Source organism: Spinacia oleracea, chromosome 1 (assembly GCF_020520425.1).
Source record: "Spinacia oleracea cultivar Varoflay chromosome 1, BTI_SOV_V1, whole genome shotgun sequence".
Classification (NCBI taxonomy): domain Eukaryota; kingdom Viridiplantae; phylum Streptophyta; class Magnoliopsida; order Caryophyllales; family Amaranthaceae; genus Spinacia; species Spinacia oleracea.
Window position 1 is genome coordinate 75383913 of NC_079487.1, and position 22568 is coordinate 75406480.

Here is a 22568-nt window from a genome sequence, read left to right on the forward strand (position 1 = left end):
GTGTCAACCAATATCTAGTGAGATCTATCAGAATTTTTTGTGAATATCCCATGATCACAAGTAGAAGTTTATATATATATATAGGGTTGGGATCCGGTGAGAAGTGCTTTTAGCGTGAGAAGCGTAAGAAGACTTGTCAACCGTTGGATCATCTTAACGTACGGTCGTACCCGCTCATGTCTGACTACTTCAGGTGCTTCCCCTTTAATTCCCTCTCCTACGTTTCTTCTGTACCCACTACCTAATCAAATAAATAATCTCCCACATAATCGTCTACTCTGTATACTCATCTCCCACCTGCCAAGCCCCCTCTTTCTCTCTGCTTCATGTTCATCCTCCTTATTTAGAGAATGAAAAATGCAGATACATTGAAAGTAAGACAGAGATACATCACAAATGCACTGATACATCAAAGACTAATCGGAGATACATTAAAAACCAATTGAAGATACATCATAACTCTGTTATGGATACATCGTACTAAAAAAGTTGGGGTTGTAAATTTTCAAAGTGGTATGAGCTTAATTTTAATTTCTTTAACTCACTTCTTCACCCTAAAATGTAGAAACAGTCATTCGTAGTAATAATCATTGTTATTTTAATTAATTTTACCTGTAGAAAAAGAATTACCGCAAAGAATCAAAATTGATTGAGAAAATTGAAGGAGTGGATTGCTGGCTTGCTTCGTTAATTTGCCCGACGCCATTAGTATATTATTACCATTGTTGCAGAAGTTCATAGTAAAGAGAGAGGAAGGAGAAAGAAAGAGGAGAGAGAAAATTGAAGTATCTGATATACAATGTTGATGTATCTCCTATGATTACTCAAATGTATCTATCCTTCACACCTTAGAGAATTTGGATTAATGGCAATTGACTACAATATACGAGTTAGAAAGATAATTTTTTGGTTTTGGAGGAGGCGAGGGGACAGAGAGTGAAGAGAGATGAGGTGGTAGGTGGGTACAAGTATGCTTCAATGTTTCTGGTAATAATTTCGTGTTTCAATGTTCCTGGGTAACTACAATACCACGCGTCAAGTCATCAGTTTGCTTTAAAATGACTTTATAATTACCCGCGATTGTCGCTTATCTGTAACCGTCAGATCTTATTAATTCAACGGCGTATAATATTTTTCACGCTTCTCACATAACATCCCCTTCTCACGTGAGCCTAAACCTATATATATATATATATATATATATATATATATATATATATATATATCTAAACTTCTACTTGTGATCATAGGATATTCACCAAAAATCCTGATAGATCATGGTAGGATTTCCATGTCTATCACATATAAAATATTTTGGAGAACATTTAGAGCGTCCACGTAGGATTTCCATGTCTATCACATATAAAATATTTTAGGTTTATTAAAAAAAATTAGAGTCTTGCCACGATTAAATTGGTAGATAATATGATAAAGATAGATTCCAATAAAAATTTATCCTATTTCTCTTAACCTTATATATATATATATATATATATATATATATATATACAAAAATATTTACACTCAAATGAGAAGGGAGTTTAAAATGAGAAGAATGAGAAGGATTTTCACGCGTGCAATGCGATTAGATCCAACGGCCTAACTTCCCCTTGACAATATTGCAAAAAATAAAAAGCCTCGTAAAGTCTAAATGTCCTGCTCCATATTCCAGAACCCATTTTCTCTCTCCTCTCGAGTTCTTATCCATGGCGGAAGTCGGGGTACTCGCTCTCTCCTTCTGAGCTCTTCCTCCATGGCGGTCCTCACTCTCTTTTCCTCATTAAAACAGGTATTGTTTTAAAAATTATATTAAATGCTAAATTTAATTTTACTCATTAACAACCACCACAACGATAATTGCAGCTCCGCAAGACTTTCTGGTTAGAAAATTTGAAGAACACAATAATGGCGAAAGAGTGGTATTAAAAGAAGTGTTCGAGCAAATTTGCTCATCTATTTAAAACATTCCCAAAAAATTGCTTATCGATTTAAAATGAGCAAAAAAAACCTCAAATGAGCAAACCTATTTTGAACAAATAAGCAAATTTAATGTAGAACAAGGCAATAATTTGAGAATTTTCCATCGACATTTGTAAGAGATTGAATTGATCGGCATTCCTTAATGATGACTCATGGAATTCCTACCAAATTAAAGGAACAATCGGAACTCAATGACATTATTTAAAATGAGGCAAAAAAGTTGCTCATTTATTAAAATTGAGCCAAAAAGATTTACTCATTTAGTTCAAATGTGCAAATTTATTTGAACAAATAAGCAATCTAAAGTAGAACAACACAACAATTTGGGGATTTTTGATCCACAAGTTCATATGTTCCGTTAACAAGTTCAGATGTCAGCAGAAAATTCTCCTCAATTGATCTCCTTCATTTCAACTTCCCTTCCATTAATCCAAGATTTTCGAAGAAAATCCACCATTCCAATTCAACATCAAGCCTGATTCAAAATAACCTTACAAATTGACGATGACCATCAAGATTTTTGACCAATAACCTTACAAAATCAGCAAAATCTACGATATTAAAGTAAACTAGGGAGATAGAAATTAATTAGAAAAAAAAACAGGGAGGTGTGATTTTGTTTCACCATTCATTAAGAAGAGGAGAGAGATAGACCCAAGTGAAAGATGGAGGGGAGAAATAAAAGAGTGGGTTTCTTTGGTCGGTTACATAACATAGTGGGATTTCGGTAGTTTTTGTATTTTTGGGACGCAAAACATAAGCCGTCAGATTAATTATATGTACGGTCAAAAATCCTTCTCAATCTTCTCATTTTAACAATCTTCTCATTTTAACAACGGATTTTTCATGAAATACCCCCGAATTATGGCGTAATTCACCAAATGCCCCTCGACTTTCAGAAATTCACCAAATGCCCCTCACAAATGACTTAATACCCAAAATACCCTTACTAATGACGCGCTGTTAGTCCTCCGTTAGCCTAATTTTTAAATTCACCAAATACCCCTATTTTATAACTTATTTCATATAATACCCCTATTCTGAAACTTAATTCACCAAATACACATAACTTAAAATTACCCATTTTGATGCTCAGCGGCTAGTTTTTATGTTTGAAAATTAGCCGTTGCTTATTGTTTGCTTATAAAAACCCCTTTTCTGACTATTTATTGTAGTTTTTCTATTGTTTTGTTAATTTCATATCATTTTTGTCATGAGTTTTCTTTCAAAATCATCATCCACACCCATGAATCCACATATGTAAGAGTCCCAAACAATTTCTAATATTATGGGAGGAAATTTCCATCTGAGGCTCCGATACAACACTCAGTAAGTTTCAATTATGATCCAATAAGTTCAGGCCTCATCCAGTAAAGACAATGCACTTTAGCTGAGCAAAAGGCCAAAAAACCCCATTTTCAAATGGATCTTATGTAAGTGAAGCTGAAGTAATTCAATCTAAAGCTAACACCTTAATTTTCTTATTGTCCGAATGGTAAAGAAACTAAGAAATCAAGTTCAATAACACATATATTTTTATCACAACCTCGATTTCAACTTGGATTCATGATGTGAAAATCTTGAGTTTGGAGGCAAATCTTTGTGCCAAGATTCATGTTTTTTCACTGGTTCATGAGCTTTGGAACATACCTTAGTTTCATTTTTTTTTTCTTGTTCCCTCAAATCCAAAAATAGACATTTGTCCATAAATCTGACCATGTCAATAGGACCTAGCTCAAAAGAAAAGTGGGAAAACCTTTATGCCTCGACTGTAAGGTTGAGAGAAAGTTAGGAGATTGAAGAAAGATGTTTGGAGGCAGTAGAGACAGGAGACAAAAGGGAGTTAACATTAAATATGTGGCATGGAAGCAATAGAAGCCGAGGTAGCTGGAACATATGCGTTAGAATAAAATTAATAAGAGCTTTATTTTTAATCTGTTTGCATATGTTAAAGATATTTCCCATATTGAAAAAGGAATACCTTCCGATTGCATGGTAAATATAATTAATTGGTCACATAAAGAATAAGGTACAAAAGAAGTAGCTATTTTCTTGAAGAGTTGCGACGTTTTGAGGTGTTTTTAGGAGTGTTTTATGTTTTAGTGTTGTACCGGAGCTTCAGATTGAGTGTTGTATCAGATATTCGGATGTCAAATTTTCTCCCATGATAACAAAATTTATTTGGGACTCTTACATATGTGGACTCATTGGGTGTGGATGATGATTTTGAAAGAAAACTCATGACAAAAATGATATGAAATTAACAAAATAATAGGAAAACTACAATAAACCGTCAGAAAAAGAGTATTTATAAACAAACAATAAGCAACGGCTAATTTTCAAACACAAAAACTAGCCGTTGAGCATCAAAATGAGTAATTTTAAGTTATTGGTATTTGGTGAATTAAGTTTCTGAATAAGGGTATTTGGTGAAATAAGTATTAAAATAGGGGTATTTGGTGAATTTGAAAATTAGGTTAACGGAGGACTAACGGCGCATCATTAGTAAGGGTATTTTGGGTATTAAGTCATTTGTGAGGGGCATTTGGTGAATTTCTGAAAGTCGAGGGGCATTTGGTGAATTACGCCAAAATTCGGGGGTATTTCATGAAAAATCCGTTTTAACAATCTTCTCATTAGAGGGATATATATATATATATATCCAATTAGAAGACTGCTAAAATGAGAAGAATGAGAAAGATTATGCACCGTTTGATTTAATAAATCTGATGGCTATAGTTCCGCGGTTTTATTAATGGCGAAACGGTCAATAGAAGTTCTTACAACTTAAAAGAATACACGTGGTATGAAGTTGTCCCACAAACCTTTGAACCAAAAATTAGTACCAGCACCCACCTACCATCTAATATGTCTCTCTCCTCCCCCACTCTCTCTCTCCTTGGCTCCATCATACCAAACAAAATAAGACTACCATTGTGATTTAAGAAATTATGGAAAGGAATTGAATATCTAGTACCACTATTTATTGGAATTGTTGTAGTTGGATCTGATCAGGAAGATCAACGAGCTTTGAATTTTTGCCCTCCTTTTTATCTCTCCTCCATTTTTTTCATGTCCAGTCCATCTAATTTGGAAACTCAAAGAACTCAATTTGCAAATTAGACTTAATGATGTAGTCTAGTGGTTAATTGGTTTATCGTTATTAGGTATAGTGTTATGTGATATTTGTGAGGAATTTTATTTTTTTCAAATTTTCAATTGAAACTGAGTTTTTTTATCATGAAAAAAACAACAGAGCTCTATAATTATATGGGTGAATTAGGAGGACTAGAGGAGGGTAATGGATGCCCATGAATGTGTGAAGAGGAGAGAGAAAATGGATCTCTGAAAGTTTGCAGGAAATAAGTAAATTTGATTTTGCTCATTTGCACAAATGAGTAACTTTTTTGCTCATTTGCACAAATGAGTAACTTTTTTGCTCATTTGCATAAATGAGTTTTTTTTTTTGCTCATTTGCCTAAATGAGTAATTTTTTTTGCTCATTTACATAAATGAGTAATTTTTTTTGCTCATTTGCTTAGATGAGCAAATTGTTTTTTTGCTCATTTAGTGAAATGAGCAATTTCGTCCAACATTCATCTTCTTCTCTCTTTTTGGATTTTCTAAATACCAACAAACACCATGGAAGGCAAGCTTCAGCATCATCTCGACAAGGGCAACAAAAACAAAGAATTAAATAACTCAAATTTGTTATTAAATCAAATTAGTTGAATCTACAGGTGAGGTTGCCATTGATGGATGTGTGAGGAGAGAGAAAATGAAGGAGGAGGGTTTGGGAGACGGTACATGCTACCATGGATGAATGATTGGCGGTGAATTGTCCTTTTTTGGGGTAAATATTTGATGTCTCTTTACGTGGATTGTAATTAAAATTTATGAATTTTTCATTTTTTTTTCTGGTTTTACAATGGTGTTGTGGACGAGTGGGCCATTGTTGATTGCAGGAGAGGAAGAGGAGAGAGAAACTAGAGTGCTACCATGGTTGAATGTATGAGGAGGAGAGAGAAAATAGATTTCAGAAAGTCCAGAAGAAGGAGACCGTGAAAATTTAAAGAAATCAAATCTGATCTTGACCGTAGGTTTTGTCGCTTAAGATTTCTTCTCATTCTTCTCATTATAAGGTGTCTTCTCATTTGAGTGTATATATATATATATCTCTATTCTATAAAGGAACAGCTGAGGACATAAGAGTAAAACCACTTTTCGTGTCCCCCGGTGAATTGACGAAATTACCCCCAGCCTTTCACTCTCGCACAATCACATACGGAGTAGCTCTCTTTCTCTCTCCTAGGTCTTCGGCATCCCTGCTCCCTCCCGTTTTCTCTCTCCTTCCTCTTCATCTTCTTCCTCTAATCCTCTTCCACCAAACCCCATCCTCCATTCTAAACCCTAATATTTCGTGTCTCTTTCACAGGACACGCAGACTCTCTCCTCCACCCATCGCCATCGCCATCGCCGGGTGAGATTTCAACAAATTGTTCAAATTTTCATTTTTTTTCCAATTGATTCTGGAGATTATTTGATGTGTTTTTTCCAATTATTTTTCCAATTCTCAGTTCTTTCGATTTCAATTAATGAGAATTGGCCACTGCACTCCGCCGTTGTCTCCGCCCTGAGCAGTTCCGCTCTTTTCCTGCCTTCAAATCGGTACTCTTTCTCTCTTTATTTGGGGTTTAAATCTTTATTTTATTTAATTTTGCAGATTTTGTAAAGAACATTTCTTTCAAAATCAAGGTTTCGTTGAAGATTTACCAGTATTTTCTGCAAATTTTAGTTTGATTTTTTTTTATCTGAGGAGGTAGTGGACGTTTATTCAATGCCTTTTACTCTTCGCGGCTGGCGCCGGGGAGTTTTGATGTCGCTTCGTCTGATCACTTTGGCTCAATTTTTGTCAGATCTGATTGTTGAATCCAAATTGAAATTCAGCCCTTTTCTTCCTAAAACGTTGTGGGTTTCTATCAATTCTCGACACAAAATCTTGGAAACCAATAAATTTCTCACCTGGGTAAGCTTCAATTTCCCTATTTTCCATTTTTACTACTATTTGTATTTTTGAATGTTTCAAAATGAGTTATATTTGCTGATTGGTTTTCGATTTTCTGTTATCGGGCCTTTTTTTGGTAATATCTTCCAACTACATTGAATTGGGTTTATTTGAAACTTTGATTTTGAATTGTAATGTTGCTGGTTCTTCCGTATTTTAATGTATGCTGATGAACAATGATGCATGCTCAGTTCACTATAAATTTAGACGATCCTAAATTAGTGTAATCATTTTAAGGTCTTATAAGCTCTACTTTCTAAGCTCTACTTTCACAATTTACCATAGTGTAATCATTTTAAGGTCATTTGAAGAAGAGGAGAGTGTGGTGGAGGAGGAAAGTGATTCCGACGATGGTGGGTTAAAGGTGTTTTTTCCAATTTTGGGATATCCTGGAAATTCGTTTTTATTTGGGCAATAATGCCAAGTTCTTGAAAAAGGTAATTCTTATTTCTTTAATCTTCAGATGATTAAATTTCATATTTTCACAGTTATTATGAGATCTGGAGATTTTGTTGATCATGTGCTCTTTCTGATTTTGGTTTGGATTTCTTAACAAGCTCTTCGATAATCAAATGGTATTACATCTGACCTAATTTCAGTTTCGATTTTATTATATTTTTGTGTAATATTTCTGTATTTCGATAGGATTTTGAAACCTGTAATGGAATTGAGGAAGTTGCTGCAATTATTAGAGACAAACAAGAATGTCGAAGAACTCTTTCTTCTGATCTCAACGACCATGTCTCCTTTTATTTATTTTCTGCTTAATTATGGATTAATTCAGCAATTAATTACATTTAATAATTGTTTTTTTTGTTATTCGATTATCTTTAGCAGGTGCTGGTTGAAGGAAATTCGCATAGTCGTACTGCTGTTTTCTGGCTTGAATAAACAGGTACTGATTTTTTTAATACTTTTTGTTGGATTTTATCTGGGTGTTGGATGCGTATGAATTGAGTTATTCAATATACATTTCCGACTTTATGTCGTTTTGAGTTGGTTAGGTGCTGAATTTTTGTGATCATTTATCTGGATTTTGGATTTTTTGACTTATTAAAAGAGTTAAATTTGTATTTATATCAGTTTTTTAGTTGATCTAATTTTACTTTTCAAAATTTATGTGCTTTAGAGCTGGTTTGCATTGCTGGGTACTGAATTTTTAGATTAATTTTGTGCCGAATTTATCTTTCTTTTATTGTGACCTTTTGTGGGATGTTTGAGTGGGTTTAGTCTGATGATAGGGATTGGTGAATGCAGGACTACGGGTATTATGGGCAAGAAACAAGGGGAAGTAGAAAAGGGGCAGAGGAGATATGATAATGGTAGTGGGGACTTTTATACAGAGCCATCAATGTAGCGGGTGATTCCATCTCGAATTTCAAAGAAAAACAAGGGCCAGATATCACCGAACGAGTTCATCCCCGGGCTTTTGGATCTTCACTCTCATGATGCTGAACTTCTCACTGAGGTGGGTGTTAAATTAATCTCCCTGTCTCTCTCAACGACTTTTTTGATTCAGTATTGTATTATATAATACTTATTCATAAACTACATTATTTGGTTAAAGAGTGAAATTTAAGTAACTGGGACGCTTCTTTAAAGATGAGGATGTTATGTTGTAATCACATTGCATAACATCAGTTTGGTTTATGCTATGTGAACTTCTGGTTCTTAATAGAGAAACTGCTACCAGGACCAGATTGATTAGGCATAATCACACCTTTAACTATATCTCTTAATACCACATACCTTCTTCCAATACCAACGGCTGTTCTTTGGTGGTTGGTATGGAGGAAGTAAAAACACATATCTGATATGTGTGTCCAAATACATATCAGAACATAAGACAAAATAGGAAAAAGGACAAAAAAAAATTAAATGGTACTTTTCTAAACACAAATGGTACTTTTTTTTACAGAATGGTATTAGAATGGTACTTTTTTTACATGAATGGTACTTCCTTTTTTGTCTTTTAGCTATTTGTCTTTTAGTTGATATGTGTTTGTTGTTGCATGCCCGATATCCGCCTCGACGCACTCGGTTGGTATGTCCACCTGTTCTTTGGTGGTTGGTTTTTCATTAATAGTTCATCAATGCCGAACTCTTTTTTGTTTCCAGTGATTAGTTGTTGATTAATTTCATTGATATAATCATTTTAGTGCAGGCTTTATGGATTTTTTTTTTGCAATTTGCAAGTAGTTATGTTGGTAGATGAGGAAATTTATTGTATGATCTCATCTCTGATGTTGCAGTTTTAAGAATGTTGCAAAAATATGAACAATGTTGTGTTGTATATCTTTGATTATTCTTTGAAGTTCTTTTAAGAAGCTTTCTATGTTGTTTTATCATGTATCCTTTATCATTTATTATAGATGGTTGTTTCAAATAGGTGGACAATGAAAATACAAAGCATCTGAGAGGTTTAATTTCTTTATGTGCATACTGTTAGAGTGTTGGGAAAAAGGTCTTGGAAGTCTGGACACATGAAATAGGTAAAAGGTCCTGGGAAGTCTAGACACATGAAATAGGTAAGCCTTTGACTGGAAATGTTAGATGGGAGAAGATTTTCAGAATTAGGATAAATTATTTTGCAATATTGGATTCAAATGAGGTTATTATTTTGCAAAATTGGATCATAAATTACAAATCTCCGGATTATTCTCCTATAATTGCAATTCCTATTAAAGTTTGAAACTTGCTATATCCTGTTTATTCGTCCTTGAATTACAGTCAATGAAAAAGTTAATTCCATTTTACAATAAATCATATCCATAAATAAATGTCATGTGATTGATTTGAAGTATTATCCAATTCTTCTTACTCCAATTTCATCATGAGTCAATCGTAATCTTCAATTTGGGAAATTTCAGTGCTTCACGATTTGATGGCGGAGGACTTGCTGTATAAATTTCAGTAATTTTATGTTTTTGTTGTTAATTAGTGTATATTTGTTTAGTTTTATCCACCTAAATTTCAGATTTTGTGAGGCTGGAAATAGTGATTGATAGTTTAGTTGCATTTTTTTAAAGATAAAACGATAGACAATGGAGACTTTGTAGTTTAATACATCAAAATAATCCTTTTATTTCCCCCTTTCTTTCTGATTGTTCTTACTTCTCAATCAAATTAAACGGGATCAGATTTATTGTTGAAGGTTCAGAACTCGATCGTCGGCAACTGGAGTAGTCGATCTTTATTAGTTGTAGAGCAGTCGATCGATCTGCAGCAGCATACCAAAACTCAGTAGCAGTGCATTGTATCGCATATGCTGCATACCAAAGGCCAAAGGTAATTTTTTGTGTAATTCCTAATTCACTCATTAGTAATTGTGTAGTTGACTAATTATATCTTTATTACTTTTGGCAGTTCTAATATATATTTTTTTTTGGCTAAATCCTCAATAACAGATTGGCATACAACTGGATTAGGTTTGGATGAAAATTTTCTGTTGGAATTTTTACTGTTATGAGAACGATATGTTGGACAATATTGATGTAGATGTGATTATACATTTTGCATCTCAAAATTCTAGACAAAATCGATTTTTATGATTTATAATAGGAGTTGAATGAAGAGGAAAAGTTTAATGTATGTTTTTACGGAGTAATACTTTGTAGAACTAAGTTTATTTATCAAGTACTTCGTAGTTTTATGTTGCTTAAAACTAATTTTTTTTATTAAGGGGTCATTTCTCACATTTTACCTAAGACCCTCAAATTATCATGATCGGGGCTGGTGATAATTAAATTTATTTAAAAATCAGACTATTTAGTGTTAATCACCCATTATGAAAGTCTAAACATAGAATCAAGCAATTGTGGAAAAAGTCAAAATTTATGCAGTTAGCAAGAAAGGAGATTATGAAGTAAGAACTGAACAAAAGTTAGTTAATGACAGTTGTAATCACACATGAAATCTCTCTCTTTTCCTCCACGGAAGCAATAATACCAGCTAGCTATTCTAAAATGTGCCTATTATTTGTAGTGATTTACGGTAATAAATATAATCTCTATTAATCTCGCACGCATCGCGTGCATATAAGACTAGTATTATATAAGCCAGCTCTTGAGGTCGTTTTTGTAAATTAACTTTTCGTGTTCCCCATTAAATTTACAGAATTGTCCACCTTAAAATAATCCATTACACCCTTAAGACCTTGGTAATTAAAAACAAATTAATTAAAAAAAAACTGCTATCCCAATTCAATTAGTAACCGAAAACACTCTGAACCGAAAACACTCAGAAAATCAAACCATTCGAATCTCTCTCCAAATATTCAAAAACCCTCATTCAATCACCCCTAAATTGCAGAATTTCGTAATCCTTCCTTCAACCACCCCTAAATTGCTCATTCAATCACCCTTCATTCAATCGTTAATGGATATCCCTCAATCAATCACCCCTAAATGGCAGGATTTTGTAAACCCTACCCGAAAATTTCTGCTTATTCAATTGCATTGCAATGTTTAAATTCCAACTTCAAGAATATCGATTTCAAGCATATTCATCAAATTGCGGTCAAAGATCGGAACTAATAGGGGTTGGAAATTAATTTCTGTATTCGACGGAGAAATTGGAGATGCACCGCTGTTTCTTCACCAACATTGGAAACCGGAAACTCTGATTTTCCGACGACTAGGAAGCTGTGGCGAAATCAGTTAATATTGTAAGCTTTATTTTCTGTAATTTGATTGAAACCTTTGAATCTCTCTCCCAAATCACCTGATTTGTTTTCCCCAAATTTGAAATCGAAATTCTTCGGATTTACTTCTTCTGTTGGTTTGTTTGTTCCCCTTTTCTTTATCTTCTTTCATTTCCTAGATTAATGCTTCATTTTGTTTGTTTTTTTGGTTGGAATTTAATCTGATTTTTTATTGGGTTCACTGTTGTTGATTGTGTTTGTTTAGCATTTTTGAGATGTGGTTTTATCATTTTAGGGTTTGAAATCACAAGTTTTAATTTTGAAATTAAGTTACGAATTCTTGAAATCATGGACCTAGCTTCTTCAATTCAATTCGATTTCGATCAAGTTGTGTGATTTCTCAGAATTATCATCTGATATGTTTGAATTTTCTGCGTTTTTCTCTCTCTCTTTAGCTGAAGAATCATGCGTTTGAATGGTGCCTGGATTTTCTATAGAACATACGGCCATGGACACGTGAAAGTTCTTCTTATAATTGGTAAATGACTAACTTTTGAGATTTTTAAAATGAAAAATGATTTTCGAAGGGGGGTTTTGTCAATTTTTCTGCTAAATGTTGAAATTTTGATGATTTTGAACGATCAGGTTTAGCTGGGATACATGATTCATGGGGCCTCAAATCAGAGGGTTGGCTGGGACTGAGGTACCCAATGATGATGAATCAACGGTGGTCGGTTGATGATGCGAATGCAGGGAATGGGAGTATGGAGGTTTGTGCAGGGAACGGGTCTGGAGCTTGGCTCCTATGAAAGGTCCGAGTATACGTAATTTTTTTACAAGAATGGTTATTTTTTTTATTGAATTTGATGTTTATTTGTGGAATTGTTGAACAATTTTAAATTATGAGATGAACTCACATTAGGAGGTGGTAGTGGTGTCAAACAACAAACTTCAGGCTTCAGATTCAAAGATAACTTTAAACCGATGTCATATTAGAGCTGATTGTCTGATACAAGTGAATTTGATGCGATTTGAGATCCAATACAACAGAATAACTGATTTTCTGCTAGGGTTTATGCTGGGACAATGTTTTTAGGTTGAAATAAGCCCTTGATTGAACTGAACTGAATAGTGAGAGAACTGCAATTTTTGCATTGTGTTTTTTTTGTTATTGATCACTATTCCAAACTTTGGATTTGTGACTTACACTAATGTGTTTGATGCCAATTTTTATATTTTAGTGTCGGCATTGAACAAAGCTGGGTACCCTGATATGTAAATCATAGTAGGAGAAGTAGGTTGGCCAACTCATGGTGATATACATACCAAATCACTAGTAGAAAAAACCCTTATTGCAGCGGGCTTTTAGACCCCTGTTGCAGCGTACATCGTATGCTGCAACTGGGGGGCCTGCAACAAGTCTGAACTTGTTGCAGCGTACAATGTTCGCTGCTAAAAGGTGTTTTTTGCAGCGTACATATGTATGTACGCTGCAACAAGTGCCAAAAAATTGGCAAAAATTTGGACTTGTTGCAGCGTACATATATATGTACGCTGCAAAAGACTCAACTTTTTGCAGCGTACATTTATTTGTACGCTGCAACAAGTCTGAATTTTTGCGAAATTTTTTTCCCTTGTTGCAGCGTACAACATATATGTACGCTGCAACAAAGCACTTTTGGCGGGAAAATTCTAATTTTGTTTAGGGATACCTAGAGTGCCTTGCACCAAATATAGAAACCTGTCAAAACAATAATAGAATAACGCAACCTGTATAACAAATATAAAAACAACAACTGGAGTTTTGTATATATCCCAAAACCAAAAGTGCACATACCGATACATTTAAATATATTTACGTTCCAATTTCAACGTACGCATACATTTTAACATAAAAGATTGTTCTATAACATCTAAACCAACACGATCAAGCGCCCTCAGGTCAATAATAAATACTTGGTGGTAAAAAACTTCGCCCATTGCTCACGAACCACATCAATTTCCTCACTAGCATAAGGCGCAGTCCTCGGAGTATAGACCTTACAAAAACAAAAATTTGATGGAGCATTAGATCGATTAAATGCAAATGAAATGTCACATTTTAACATTCAAGCAACTAATGAAAATGTATTAATAGTCTAGAATACGAATCAATTAGTTACTTACCTCATCTAGCCGGCCTTCATAGTCATGTTGTAATGTGACTATCTCTAACATGAACTTCATAACGTAATAGCCACACTCAGTTCAGCCGATTTGTTGAGCACACTGATTAAGAAACATAATACTTTATCTTGCAAGGCCAATAGTTAATAAAAACAAAGCAAAAAGCTAATTAAGAAACATGTTATACCTCTATATGAATGGGTTTACACGACTTAAAACTCGTTTTATTCGGACAATGCCCACCATTGCACTTGTACACTTGGTATGCCCTAGAAAATTAACGAAACATGGGTACTCATGAATATGATTTTGGCTTAGGTTTCTTAAAGACTAATGTAATTTGTAAGCAAAAGAACTTACAAACTCAAGATTCCCCATGCATAATCTGTTCGACGTGGATCTCTAGCAGAATCGAAAATATATACATAACCTCTACGTAGGTCCATCACGTATAAATTCCAATGATTTCTGTATAACCTCTACGTAGGTCCATCACATTTATGGCTCGTTGGGTCGTTATAGGTCATATATAGAGCTAAAATGACATTTTCGCTCCCAACTTTGAACTAAAGAACCTAAACACTCATTTTAATCCTATTACATGACTAATATGCATAGTTTTAAGTTTCTAAAACTCATTCCAACCTATTTATGCACATTTATGGCTCGTTGGGTCGTTATAGGTCATATATAGAGCTAAAATGACATTTTCGCTCCCAACTTTGAACTAAAGAACCTAATGACTCATTTTATTCTTATTACATGACTAATATGCATAGTTTTAAGTTTCTAAAACTCATTCCAACCTATTTATGCACATTTATGGCTTGTTGGGTCGTTATAGGTCATATATAGAGCTAAAATGACATTTTCGCTCCCAACTTTGAACTAAAGAACCTAATGACTCATTTCATTCTTATTACATGACTAATATGCATAGTTTTAAGTTTCTAAAACTCATTCCAACCTATTTATGCACATTTATGGCTCGTTGGGTAAACAGAAAACTTTATCACAAAAGGAAAACAAAATTTGTTTTTATGCAAAAGAACTTATTATATTAAAATACAAGGAAAATTCATATTCATGTCATCCACAGCACAGGTGAAAGAAGTGGTGCATTGTTTAGGTTTCGGGGGGTATTATATTATCTTCTTAGCAGTGCATTTTGGTCAAGACAACTAATTTAGCTACAAGAGACGACTTCTTAGGGCACTTAGGCTTCAACCCAAAAAAAAGGGCACTTTGGCTCATGGCTTGTGACTTATTTGGATCATTAAATAACAGAATCCAATCCAACTTATATCTAATTGCACCCGGGACTCTAAATCCAGGAAATTAGTGGAAAAGGCTATTGTGAAACTTACTTTCACCGGTCATAATCCGATCAGTTGCACCAAGCCTCGTGAAAATAGTGTCAGCAACTGATAGCACACACATCTCACTTGGCACATAGCAGCCAAGCTGAAAGAAAATTCATAGAACAAAATTAGATATGTATAACCATCCAGAAAATGACAGCTCATAATAGATTGGATATAGGCAGTCTTTTTCTCTATTCAAAAGAAGAAGAAAAAAGAACCTGTGCCAATATAACTGCTAGACAGGCAGCACGCAAGAGAGTTGATTTTCCCCCCATGTTTGGTCCAGTCAACAGCAGAGTCCGGGGATGATGGCCGTTTGTACCCTCTCCCAGTATCATATCATTTGGGACAGGAACTCCATTTTCTCTTAGAGCAAATGGATGCCACAATCCTTTAATATTCAGTATAGGTCCTTTGCTATTTTGGCAAACCGTATTAGAAGTAGACTGTGGTAGAATAGAAGGCCGGCACATAGATCCACTTGAATCAATTGCGATGGCAGAAAACGATCTTAGTACATCTATGCAACATAGGGCAAATATTACTTGAGACCATTGACTATCTTTCTCAACAAACAACTCAATCAAAATAGAAAGTGTCTCAGCATCGGCTTCTGTTGCATCATGGTCCTGAACAATTTGATAAAGTTTTTATTAATCCCTAAAGATATATGAACAGAACTGATTTCAGGCAAATAGACAAGATATATTATGCATTATGAAATTCCTGAGGAAGCATAGCAGTCAAGGTGACTTGTTCTGCTATATGTATGATGATGGCATAGGTATTGCAAAATTGGAATATTTCTAAACTTAAAGCAGGCAAGCATTTTGGAGACCATTCTTGTTTTTCATGGCTCAAGCACCTAAAGCAAAATTTTCAAAATAATCATATGCAGCAATCTAAAAGAAGCTGACCTGATATTTGGGGAAGTCACTGTCAATAGCCGCTTCAAACTGGCTAAGAAACTCACTAAGGGAATTATGCTCACTAAGCTGCGGGATGTCCAGGACTTTTGATAACAACGACATGAGATGCTCGTCATTGTGTAGCAAAATAAGTAAGTTCATCCCAATTCGAAAACCTTTTACAATCGATCCAAATACTTTCACCTGCATCATGTCAAATATAAAGCCTTTAAAAATTACGCATGATGAATAATTGATCAGCCATAATACTGCTTCAAGAAAGTTAATGACACACTTTGCCAATCAGCCACTTGAGTAAGACAGAAGCCGGCTGTGTACCAGATAAAAGGTTCAATCCGTTTCAATGAAGATTTTGTTTAGTGAATCATATTTTTAAAAATTGCCATGAAAAGGGAAATTATTGTAGAGAATCTTTTCTTTACTCTATAATTTATAAGCTCACTATTCTCAATTAACATATCTAGTCCCCTAGAATGCCCATTATATCCTGAAGACTTAAGGTACTAAACATTCAATGATAGAATGCTGAGAACTGGCTACATAATAATGCCAGTACAAAACTACAAACTATGGTTACATACTGATACATTTGTAAACCAATTAAAGACCATGGTCAAACATTCTAGATTACATACAACTATGAAATACGGAGTATTTAACAAACTGACAAGGTGATGTGCCAATTTCAGAAAACAGAATGCTCAACTATCTGGAAAGCATTGATCAAAATCAATTTGATTTCACGAATTATCTGATCAATCCTTCCACCACAATAAGCCACTTACACCAATTTCGAAGATCCTTAATACACACCCCAAATTTCAGGAAAAAAGAATTGGAGCCCTTACAGCTTCACAAAAAACTCTAAACTTAAAGGTGAAATGGAAAAATTCATCATTTGGTGAACTGAGGACACCTTCTACAAACTCAATATGACAACTTCAGTTATTTCTTCATGTTATAGTATTTATGTTTACCTGACAGAAACATCAGCTCAGAAACAACAGTGTTGTTGAAGAGATAAATACAGGTAAGTTTAACAAAGCCAAGAATCTCGAAATGCAAGAATTCATTCGCAATGGTGCTATTAAAACATAACAGAAGTACCCTTACCCTTTGTTTCAATGTTTTCTTTCCTACCAGCGGCATCGTGAGTATAGCTTGCGAATGAACCATAGCTTTAACCTTGGCAAGCAACCTTTCTAAGTCTGGAATCTTGCGCAGATATTGTGCCACAATTAACATGATTTCTGAACGCGTAATTAAGGCCTCGACCACATTAAGTCTATTATTGATTTCCTCAACGTCCTTCAATGGGTGACAAAACCAACTCCTCAAAAGTCGCTTCCCAGAAGGAGTTATACAATTATCAAGATATTTGAATAATGTACCTGAAAACAAAAGAATTAAACTCTACAAGTGCACATTGGAGCACCATGATATTGTTAATCATTATCTATGTATTGAAGAGTTCACAAGAATCACCAGCTGAGCCGCCATCAGCGTTGTTATGAAAAACCTAAAATTGAACCCTAATCTGAAAACGAAAATCAAAAACTAAAATTGAACCCTAATCTGAAAACGAAAATAAAAAACGAAAATAAAAATTGAACACACCATACCGAAACCACCGGAACCACGACGCCGAGCAACCACCGGAACCACGACGCGACGGGGAGATGCTGAACCCCCGGCCGACCAAGTATATATCTTTCAGTGACAGGCCGCGCGAGAATTGAACGGGATGGGGGAGATGAGGCGAGAACACCACACACCGGCGAAGACAGCGACGCAGGGCTGAGCAACGCTTGGGTTCGACGGCGACGCAGGGCTGAGTTCGACGGCGACGCAGGGCTGAGTTCGACGGCTGAGTTCGACGGCTTGCTTGGATATTTGTTTAAGGGAAAAAGCTTGGAGCTAGCAGAGAAGGAACAACGTACGTTTGAGCCCGCTCGTTTGAGCGCGGTTTGTTGCAACCTAGGAAAGTAAAAAATTTTGAAACGCGGACTTGTTGCAGCGGGCAATAACATGTACGCTGCAATAAAGTTGGGTTGTTGCTGCGGGATTTTATTTTGTACGCTGCAACAAACACATTTGCTGCGAACAACTAAAATGTACGCTGCGATAGCCCTTTAAAGGGTTTGACCCGCGTTGACCGACTGGTTGTTGAAGCGTATTTATACATGTACGCTGCAACAAGGGGGCTGCAACAGGGGTTTTTTCTACTAGTGAATCTTTCTGAATTGTTGGTGGCAGACTGGCAGTTAAATAGGTTCCGATTCCGAATTAGTAAAAACTCGAGTCGGTTCAGTCAGTTTAAGATAATATTTTTTTCTGGGTTTACTTTGTTGCGTTTGTTCTGCTATTCCTCTTCAATTTGACGTCTAATTGGTTGTTGTTTAACCGTGTGCTGCCCCGTTTAAGCTCAACACAGACGCTGCTATCAAGGAGGGAGTGCTTAAAATGGGCGTGCAACAACAATTTAAAAACTGGATGTTGCAAACAACCAGATACCGAGTTTTTAGCTCAGGTTCAGAACTTCTGAAATCATTTTGAAAATTTATACCTGCTATATTTATCTGCTTAACGCTCAGCTGCTTATTTGACTTTTCTGTTTGCAGGTTTCTATGGTTTCAAGGCTAAAACATGACAATTTTGTTGAATTGCTTGGTTATTGTGTTGATGGCAACCTACGCATTCTTGCCTATGAGTTTGCATCAAATGGATCTCTGCATAACATCCTTCACGGTAAGCTGGATTCTTTGTTGCGTTGACTTTGGAGCCTAGAGGTCTTCAATATTTTTTTTCCATATTAAATTAGTGGTTTGTTGTATGCCAGAACTTTTGGGCCTTATTTTTGTCTTGAACCTTTTAGCTTTTGGTTCTTACAATTAGTTTTGATGCTAAGTTTGGATGTTTTCTCATGTAAGGAGTGATTATATCAGTTGTGTACTTAATGTGTTTGACCGTTACTCATTAGTTGGTTTAATATCTTGATTTCTAGGATTCATGATTACTATTCAATTAAAAAAAAGCCTAAAATTATATTTATTTCTCCCATTAACAATTCAGGACAATACACGAAGGAAGCATCTAAATGAACTTTAAAATGGGAGTTCTCCTACTGTATTTCACTGTGTATGTTGCAGTAAATCTATCTTGATTAATACTCCTAATTTGGGCATTATTCAAGAAGATTTTAATAGGGTTTTGCTCAAACTTTCATTTTTGGCATTTGATTCTGATTGGATAAAAAAGCTACTGAGTTTTTAGCATCCTCTGGCCTCCACCTAGCTTCATAGGGTTTTTTTTTTGTGCTTGCTCACCTCGACACTCGATCAAGTTTTGGTGACACTTGAAACAATTGAAATCCTAATTTCTAGCTGCTTGAGAGTTTAACATTATCATATTTTTGACCTGACGTTTTCATTGTTTTGACTTCACAAAATTTGCTACAATCAATCAAATAAAGGTCTACTTAGTTATCTCCAAGGAGCTGAATTGGAAGAAGGAAGGAAGCCAGTGAAGGAAATAATGCCCTTGGTCCAAGTATGCATTCTATGATAAGTCTAATAAATGCGGTTCAGTATTAATTAACAAGTTAATAAATCAGTGAGATCAAGTGAGCTGAATGCCTAGCTAGAGGCCGCTTCAGTTCAAGTGGAATTAATGATATTAATCCACAGCTTACTCTTGACTGAACCCGTAGGGTCACACAAATAGTACGTAAACGGATCAAGTATTTAATGGCATTAAATACTCCATCTATGAATATTCGGAACCGACAGATCTTGGTTTCAGTGGGAGCTAAGATCGTCACAGGCAAGGAATGAATACTCCGGAAACGATGATATTGCCGGAAACGGAAATATGGATCGTATCGGAAATATAAATATTATCCAAGTCGTAGATGTTGCCGGAAACGGAAACATGGTACGTGTCGGAAAATATTATCGGAAATGGAAATATTGCCAGAATCGGAAATATTGCCGGAAACGGAAATATTGTCAGAATCGGAAATATTACCGGAATCGGAAAATAATTCCGGAAACGGAAATATTAAATATTTGTTCGAAACGGAAATTAATTCCGGAATCGGAAATATTAAATATTGTTCGTATCGGAAATGAATTCCGGAATCGGAAAATTTAATCGGAAGCGCATCGTACGAATAAGCATCGGACGAGGCCTGCCGGACGAGGCCCAGCACGAAGCCAGGCCATCGCCCAGCAAGCCAAGCGCGCCGCACAAACAGCCACGCCAGGCCCAGCGCAAGGCCAGGCCCAGCAGGCTGCGCAGCGCGCACAGCGCGCACAGCACGCGCAGCGCGCAGCGCGCGCGGGCGCTGCGTGGGCTGCTGCTCGCGCGCACGCATGGGGGCCCATCGTGGCTGCCGTGCGTGTGTGTGCAAGTGTTTGTGTTCGTGCACGTTTCCTAAAACATGCAGAGTTCGGTTAATGATTAAATTCCTAATTCTATTTGATAAATTAATTAAATTAGAGTTCTTGTAGGATTCTAGGTTTAATTAATTTGTATCTGAATAGGATTTCGATTCCCTTTCCATACCGCTATAAATATGAGGCTAGGGCTCACAATTTATAACACAAGTTTCAAATTATTCAAAGTGAGTTTTTGAGAGAAAAATTCAGTCACACATTTGCCTATAAAGTGCCGAAAATAATAGTACCTTAAGGGCGATTCTAGTTGGTCAATCTTAAGGCGGATCCGGACGTGCTGTGGACTATCTACGGAGGGACGACACTTGGAGTCCTAAAGACTTGTTCTTGTTCGGTTCGGGCGCAGCTAGGGAAGGCACGCAACAAAGAGTATGCATCTAATCTATGCTAAATGATTATGTGTAAATAATATGTTTTCCTGGGTTTATGGTTTTTCCGCATGATTTATGAATTGTCATATGTATCATAACCTAACAGTTGTATCACGAGCCCCTTATTATTTTCATAATCTAAATTGCATGAACATGGTTAAATATTACAAATTTGCAAGAATTAAAAGGGGTGATTAATTTTCGTAATTGTTAATTAATTGCAAATTGCGTTTATTTAATTATACGTACGCAGTTTTTCGGCAGTTTCTTCGTTACTCATCCGAATTGAGTGATTTTTGTGTCAATTCCGCATGTAAAAAGCATTCTAAAATTTTGACAAAAATATATTTTTTCTGCCGAACCCAGAATTCTCAAATTCGAAGCCTAACTATGACTTTTCGAAGGTTTTAGTTTTTCGAATGCAAAATTTCGTAAATTTAAGATGTTAAATTAAATATTTGCGATTCTTGTTGATAAATCTTGAATTTTTGATTGACCTACTGTATATGTTTAACAAGTTTGAATGCCTAGCCTTGTTAATTATGCAATCTAATTTGTAATTATGATTAATTTGTTGAAAATTAGAATAATATAGAATTAATTTGATTTTCATAATTAATTGTAATTTAATTAGAAACCTATGATTAAAAACCACCATAAAAATTGTAAATTTACGATAAATTTTAAATTTTTATGACCTAGACTTGAATCCATATCAATCGGAAATCAATTGGATAATAAATTTTCGATTTTTCGCCCTAAAATTATGAAATTAATATTATTTATTAATTTGTCATTAATTTTAAATATAAATTTTAAATTTTTATGCGATTCGTTCATATAACTTGCATGCACAAAGCAATGGACGCTTCGTGTTACCCTTAAGGGGTGTTGCATAATGCGGGCATGCGACGACGAGCAAGGGAGCTCGTCGCCCATGCGGCACGAATGCAATGAGCAAGGGCGTAGTGCACGAGCACAAGGCAGCAGCCCTGCCTTGTGTCGTGTGCCACGACCAATGGACGAATGGGCATGGGCGTAGGGCGAGCCAAGGCAGTCGCGTGTGGGCAGCAAGCGAGCTGCGCCACAACGCGCGCTGCCTCGCACAAGAGCGCGCAGCCTCGCGCGCAGCGAGCGCAAGCTCGCGTGCCACGAGCGCTGCGCCTAGCATTGCTCGCGCGCACAGCGAGCGATGTCGCCCGCCCAGCGAGCGATGTCGCCCGCCCAGCGAGCGATGTCGCGCGCCCAGCGAGCGATGGCTCGCGCGCACAGCGAGCGATGTCGCCCGCCCAGCGAGCGATGTCGCGCGCCCAGCGAGCGATGGCTCGCGCGCCCAGCGAGCGATGTCGCGCGCCCAGCGAGCGATGTCGCGCGCGCACTGCGAGCGATAGCTCGCGTGCGATGAGCGCTGGCGCGCGCAGCGAGCACCAATGCGTGCGGAGGCTTGCGATAGGGAAGCAGCAGCTATGCGACGAGGGCATGGGCTGCGCGCACATGGCCAGCAATGGCTGTGTGCGTGCGGCCCATGGGCGTGCAACGCGTAGGGTGTTTGCGTTACGATTAGATCATTTTGAATGTTTAATTTGAAAATTTC

The 22568-nt window shown here is 36.2% G+C and overlaps 2 protein-coding genes and 2 long non-coding RNA genes across 22 annotated transcripts; 2 read left to right on the forward strand and 2 right to left on the reverse strand.

Moving 5' to 3' along the window:
• Positions 1 to 1618: 1618 nt before the first annotated feature.
• LOC110780339 (uncharacterized) lies at positions 1619 to 13020 on the forward strand. Of its 19 annotated transcripts, none has more exons than XR_008925696.1 (11): positions 4607 to 6460; positions 6558 to 6648; positions 6897 to 7006; positions 7346 to 7482; positions 7603 to 7620; positions 7691 to 7940; positions 8303 to 8513; positions 10200 to 10333; positions 10453 to 11711; positions 12143 to 12225; positions 12333 to 13020. It is a non-coding gene; the product is annotated as an uncharacterized lncRNA (long non-coding RNA). The 19 variants fall into 19 exon arrangements; XR_008925700.1 differs by having other exon boundaries at positions 4608 to 6460; positions 7880 to 7940; XR_008925698.1 differs by having other exon boundaries at positions 4603 to 6460; positions 6897 to 7620; positions 7691 to 7786; positions 7883 to 7940.
• Positions 13021 to 15068: 2048 nt separating this feature from the next.
• LOC130465951 (DNA mismatch repair protein MSH7-like) lies at positions 15069 to 15794 on the reverse strand. Its single transcript, XM_056834728.1, has 2 exons — positions 15436 to 15794; positions 15069 to 15317 (listed from the first exon to the last, which is right to left on the reverse strand). Exons 1-2 carry the CDS (start codon positions 15688 to 15690, stop codon positions 15192 to 15194), a joined length of 381 nt encoding a protein of 126 aa, XP_056690706.1. The 5' UTR covers positions 15691 to 15794; the 3' UTR covers positions 15069 to 15191.
• A 139-nt stretch (positions 15795 to 15933) lies between these two features.
• LOC130465952 (DNA mismatch repair protein MSH7-like) lies at positions 15934 to 17521 on the reverse strand. Its single transcript, XM_056834729.1, has 2 exons — positions 17260 to 17521; positions 15934 to 16329 (listed from the first exon to the last, which is right to left on the reverse strand). Exons 1-2 carry the CDS (start codon positions 17389 to 17391, stop codon positions 16120 to 16122), a joined length of 342 nt encoding a protein of 113 aa, XP_056690707.1. The 5' UTR covers positions 17392 to 17521; the 3' UTR covers positions 15934 to 16119.
• A 123-nt stretch (positions 17522 to 17644) lies between these two features.
• On the forward strand, positions 17645 to 19669 carry LOC130465953 (uncharacterized). The gene is made up of 3 exons (XR_008925973.1): positions 17645 to 18676; positions 18768 to 18894; positions 19619 to 19669. It is a non-coding gene; the product is annotated as an uncharacterized lncRNA (long non-coding RNA).
• Positions 19670 to 22568: the final 2899 nt, after the last annotated feature.